General features: G+C 44.2%; 1 protein-coding gene across 1 annotated transcript in view; it reads left to right on the forward strand.

The window, feature by feature from the left end:
• LOC111957855 (collagen alpha-1(XXVI) chain-like) overlaps positions 1–6430 on the forward strand; it is a 30914-nt gene that overhangs the window by 15138 nt on the left and 9346 nt on the right. The window contains exons 7-9 of the mRNA XM_070436991.1: positions 1858–1937; positions 2061–2063; positions 3386–3419. Coding sequence (XP_070293092.1) covers positions 1858–1937; positions 2061–2063; positions 3386–3419 — 117 coding nt within the window. The remainder of the gene's footprint in view (positions 1–1857; positions 1938–2060; positions 2064–3385; positions 3420–6430) is intronic.

Genomic DNA, 6430 nt, shown 5'->3' on the forward strand with positions numbered 1-6430 from the left:
CCTAGCAGTTTACCCTAGCAGTTTGCCCCAGCAAACACCCACACACACACACAAATACACCACACACACACAGAGACAGACACAACACACACTACAAGGGGGAAGTGTTGGGTCAAACTTTAATGAAACGCCATTGAGGATTTACAGCAGTGGTACAACAGTGGAGGCTTCTCAGAGGAGGAAGAGGAGGACCATCTTCCTCAGTACATTTCATAGAAATAAAAATTGTAAACATTTAAAAAGTAATTCCTTTTTAGATAAAACTATACTAAATATATTCACGTCACCAAAATAATTGATTAAAACTCACTGTTTTGCAATTAAACTCTACAGTAGACTCAACAGCACTCTTGTAGGGTAGCACCATGGACAGCTAGCTTCCGTCCTCCTCTGGGTACATTGATTTCAAATGAGAGTATCATGTAGTAGCCAAACCTACCGCTGTTACATTGAGCTGGATGAATGGAATATGAATGACAGTCATCCAATATGCTGTAATAGAAATTAAACATCACCACCGCCACTGCTTTCTTTCTTTGTGTTTTAATCAGAAGAGACCCCTCTTACGCCAATCCTTCCTGACTTCGTAGCTGGCCTCTCCGGTCCACTCGCTTGTGCCTCCTGGACCCCAGTGTATAACTTCTTATGTGTGTATAGTATCCGTGTTCCCGCGTGTGTGTCTGCAGGTGTGTTGTCCCTGCAGTGGTGTGTCCCGTGCATGGGTGTGTCCCTGCAGGTGTGTGTCCCTGAGGGTTGTGTCCCTGCATGTGTGTGTCCCGTGCAGGTGTGTGTCCCTGCAGGTGTGTCTGTTTCAGTGTGTCCCTGCAGGTGTGTGTCCCTGCAGGTGTCCCCCCCAACACGGTGTGTCCCTGAGGTGTGTTCCCTGCAGTGTTTCGCCTAAACAGGTTGGTAACTGTCCTCCACCGGTGTGTTCTCTTAATCAGTTGCCGTTTCCTCTTCTAAGGAAGCTACAGCCAAGTAGCCCATCAACGATGAATAATGTCCGGCAACTGTTTTCTGTCACAGAATCACCAGCTCCCCCTCGGAACCAAAAAGGTCATCGGCGGCTCCAGCAGGAGTCCCAGACTACTCTCCGAGGGCGCGAGACGTGATCACCAACCACCTGCTCTAGTATTTACTGCTCTCGGCACGTGGTATTATGGTCATGAGAGTGATGTATATACCTAATGGTCGAAGATCAGGCGTGGACGGTTACATTAGTATGAACGATCTGTTACTGATGGTCTCAAGGGTCAAGCGATGTAACACACAGTAGTAGAGAATAGTTCACGTAGCACCAGGGCGATCAGAAGTAAATGAGGCTCAGCAGAGAATTAAAAAGCAACTCACCCGCTCGCACGAGAGTGCACTTATGATGGCTACACCGGTTTCATAGGCCCGCTTTTCCACACATTAACATGGAGCTTATGGCAGCACCTCCATGGCTGGGTGATGCCATATTGTCCCAAAAAGGTCAAGGCGCTCATAGACAGTACCATAAGCCCAGAGAGATTACATATAAGAAGTTACTATAGGCAAGGTCACGGATCAACATAGTAGAGATGTTACTTATGGTCAAAGTGGTCAACATTACATAGCAGGATGTACTTCATGGCTCAAGGTCAATTCAACATGACATGACAGACATGTTACTCCAATGTTTTCAATGGTGGTCAACATTACATAGCGAGATGTTACTATGGTCAAGGTCAAATTACATAGCAGAGATGTGTTACTGATGGTCAAGTCAACATTACAGTCAGCTAGAGATGTTACTATGGTCAAGGTCAAGGCAGTGTGAGCCTGGCTGTGGTGAGGGAGGTGTGTCTGATACCTCTTCCTGTTTGTGTGTTTCAGACAGAGGGAGGCCTCCAAGGCACGGCTGGGGATCCTGGGTCTAAAGGAGACGCAGGGGAGAGGGTGAGGCAAAATGTTACCCCCTAATGTTCTCATTAGAAAAACACTGGACTGCTTTAGAATTAATTTGTTATGAATGTTTCAGTGAGTATACTCCAACACTATCTTTGATCCATTGTGAACAAGATATCTGTTTTGATCAGGAGGTAGACAGGATTTTTCTTTAAAAGACCTTGTGTTCAAATACTAAGTCTGCCTCCCGAATGGAGAACACTAATTTTGACCAGGGACCATTCGCGACGCATCCATACTCAGCATATGTCAGACTTCACTGATCACAAAAGTAAACTTCCCATTCAGCCATAATTAATCAGCGTGTCAGACCTCACTGATCACAACAAGGGGAGGGGGGGGTTCTATGATAACATAGGGAATTGTTTTAAGATGTTCATCCCAAGGATCATTTATCTATTTAAAAAAAAAAATMTAAAACCCCTTAAGGGGTATCAACAACAACAAAAAATGATTGGATGAAACATTTTAATTTGTTGTTACTGCTATTAGCCAATAGAAACACATTGAATAACAGATTATCTACATGGAACAAAATATAGTCCAAAACAAAATCTAAATGAAGTTTGTTCTGAGTAAGTCGCTCTGGATAAGAGCGTCTGCTAAATGACTTAAATGTAAATGTAAGTGTCTGTCCTATGTCTGAGAGATATAAGACATTTATTTATCCCCTTATTTTAGACACTATACTATACTAGTATACTGTCTACTTCCTGTCGACTTTTCTTGTGAGTCTTGTGGGCATCCTAGCAAATCAGAGATCAACATGGTGTTCGTGAGACTCTCATCTTTCAATAGATCGGTCATGATACTTTTTTAGGCCAAACCGCCCGGACAATGCAGATGTTTTCGTGAGAAGACGTCTGCACACACTTTTTTGTCTGGGGGGGGGGGGATTGTCTCATGTCTACAAACCACCGCTCTAGCTGTTCACCATTCAGGAGACGGTGTGATTGACGGAGGCCCATGGGGGGGGGAAGACACAGATATCTCAGTTTAAACAGACGATTTTGATTAATTAGATTCCCAGGGTCGCGATAATTGTAGGCCAACGTTTAATCAGCATATAGCCCTGGTCCCGACCTCACAAATCACAACAGTAAAGTTCCCATTCAGCCATAATTAATCAGCCTGTGCCCTGGCAGACCTCACTGATCGCAACAGTAAAGTTCCCATTCAGCCATAATGTTAAACCTAATCCCCTTCACATCTGCTGTTATTAAAAAGAACAGAGGGTCAACCCTACATGACCAGGTAGACCCGTTGGTGAGAACATCGAACAGACCATCCATTACGGCAACCTCAGTGGTGCTGATCTTCCTGTGACCCTGCGCACCAGTTCCTGCTTCACTACGAGAATATGAATGAGCATTAGACAGGGATTTATGAATAAAAAATATGTATTGGGGGGGGGGGGGATAAGGCCTTCTGATCGTGTTCCTCTCTCTCTCACCAGGCCCTCCAGAATAACAGGAGAGCATGGCCAGCCTGTGAGTACGGAAAGGCTGTTCACACATGCATGCAACACGTGCGTGAACACACACACAGGCACGCAAAGCAAACGGCAGGGTTTTCATGTTAGCTTTTGGCCAAAAAAAAAGAAAATGAATAGTTGATTAATAAATCTGTTGCCGGCCAAAATGACCGGGATTTTTTAAAATCCCATTGCAAAATAATGCTTTTTAGTCATTGATGGGAATACCAGTCTATGGAAATACATTTTTCCATCATGTCTTATCAGTCTATAGGTTCATTTGCATCATTTATTGGAATTAAATTGGCCTGTGTGTGTTTTCATTAGTCATCATATATCTTATTTATTCCAACACAATTATCACACGTGCACAGCACATTTTGAGAGGGATTTCTCCTGCTTCTCTACGGCTGGTTGCTGCTGGAGTAGAACATGTTCTTTTAGAACCCCATTCATTCTTTTAGAACCCCATTCATTCTTTTAGAACCCCATTCATTATTTTAGAACCCCATTCATTGTGTAACAATTCTAAATGCAAAACAGTATTAGTTCACGATTTAAAAATAGCTACTATTTTTTTCCCTCTCAACTGGTAATTGAAGCGGGTCTCCCATTCACCTTTCAAGTGCAGGCAACAGGCATATCAGCCATTCACCCCACCACTTTACAATGCGAGCTGGAGGCAGTATGCATTTTGAAAACGTACTTAATTGTTTGAAATGTGAATGTTTTATTTCATATTACGAGGCGTGTCTTACCTCGCTTCAAAGTAGCCTATAGGCAAAATCCAACCATGGAAAACGTGGAGGCAATTCTTTGACTCCAAAGGCAGCGGGTGAGTTTCAAGTTTGGGGAAGCCTACAATTTATCATTTCTACCATTCTGCGTGCTAGTTATGATTTTCATATGCGCATTTTCGTGGAACAGTTTCACTTCAATACACGAGCCATGGAAGCCGAAGATAACGGCCTCCCGTAAAGCGGTCTACATTCCCAACGAGAGGAGCGGATACAAACAACTAATAGTTTCATTGCCCTGGAGCCTGNCAGCCCCATATGATTTCCAAGTCGACGTCGGAAACCTTCCGTGCCTGCTCTAGATCAAGCGGGGCATCTCCTAATGTCGGAGGCCTGCACCATCCTGTGAAGCATGGGAGTGGCCGATTTTACGTGTCCTTCTCGCCAGCCGTGATTTTGGGCAGCTCCATGGTAAGCAATGTCCTATCCTGGAGCTCGAGTACTTTAGTAAAGATGCTCCCGAATGTACTACGTCAGAACATACTATCATAGTCCACGTGGGGTCAGTTCATCCCGACCATTGTGTCGCTGAGTCCTCATAATGCTTTAGCAAATGTACATTATCCCAGGGGGCGTTGGTCGACACAATGTAAGTAACCTAATTTATGTCCCTCTAACTGCCCCGAATGCCTCTGCTGATCCTACAGCTATTGTATGCAGAAGTCATGTGCCTATGAACCAGATTTATACTGTTAGCACTGAGGTGGTGTGGCCTAGGAGGAAGTCCACTGTGAGCAGCTCACCCTGCACTAAAATAAATAACATGAGCACATCTACTGCTGCTAAGCTTCCCAGTAAACAATGGAAACAAGCAAGCATCTCAGAAAAGTGCTCGAAACATTCATATTCTGACAATCTCTGAAACTCACTTAGATAAGACCTTTGATGATACAGTGGTAGCAATACATGGTTATAACATTTACAGAAAATAAAGAAATGCCAATGGTGGAGGTGTTGCTGTTTATATTCAGAACCACATTCCTGTAAAGATTACAGAGAATCTCATGTTAAATACTGTTGAAGTAATATGGCTACAGGTTCATCTTCCTCACCTAAAGCCCATTCTGGTGGGAAGCTGCTATAGACCAGCAAGTGCTAACAGTCAGTATCTGGATAACATGTGTGAAATGCTTGATAATGTATGTGATATCAACACAGAGGTGTATTTTCTGGGTGTTTTAAATATTGTCTGGCTTTCATCAAGCTGCCAACTCAAAAAAAAAAGCTTCAAACTGTAACTAGTGCCTGCAACCTGGTTCAGGTTATCAGTCAACCTACCAGGGTAGTTACAAACAGCACAGGAATTAAATCATCAACATGCATTAAGATGGCACTCAGCGAGCTGTATAAGGCCATAAGCAACCAAGAAAATGTTCATCCAGAAGCGGCTCTCCTGGTGGCCGGGGACTTTAATGCAGGCGAAATTAAATCCATTTTTACCTCATTTCTACCAGCATGTCACATGTGCAACCAGAGGAAAAAAACCTCTAGACCATCTTTACTCCACACACAGAGATGCATACAAAGTTCTCCCTCGCCCTCCATTTGGAAAATCTGACCATAATTCTATCCCCCTGATTCCTGCTTACAAGCAAAAACTAAAGCAGGAAGTACCAGTGACTCGCTCAATACGGAAGTGATCAGATGATGCGCATGCTGATCTACAGGACTGTTTTGCTAGCACAGACTGGAATATGTTCAGGGATTCATCCAATTGCATTGAGTAGTGTACCACCTCAGTCATCGGCTTTATCAATAAGTGCATCAACGACGTCATCCCCACAGTGACCGTACGTACATATCTCAACCAGAAGCCATGGATTACAGGCAACATCCGCACCGAGCTAAAGGCTAGAGCTGCCGCTTTCAAGGAGCGGGACACTAATCCGGACGCTTATAAGAAATAAGAATCCCGCACTATGCCCTCAGACGGACCATCAAACAGGCAAAGTGTCAATACTGGACGAAGATTGAATCCTACTACACCGGCTCTGACGCTCGTCAGATTTGGCAGGGGCTTGCAAACTACTATGGACTACAAAGGAAAACCACGCCGAATAGTTTGCCCAGTGGACGGCGAGCCTACCAGATGAGCTTAATGCTTTTTATGCTCGTTTTGAGCGAGCAACACTGAAGCATGCATGAGAGCACAAGCTGTTCCGGATGACTGGGTGATCATGCTCCCTCCGCAGCCGATGTGAGCGACCTTTAAAACCAGGTCAACAATTCC

This window comes from Salvelinus sp. IW2-2015, linkage group LG4p, assembly GCF_002910315.2.
Source record: "Salvelinus sp. IW2-2015 linkage group LG4p, ASM291031v2, whole genome shotgun sequence".
In the NCBI taxonomy this organism is placed as follows: domain Eukaryota; kingdom Metazoa; phylum Chordata; class Actinopteri; order Salmoniformes; family Salmonidae; genus Salvelinus; species Salvelinus sp. IW2-2015.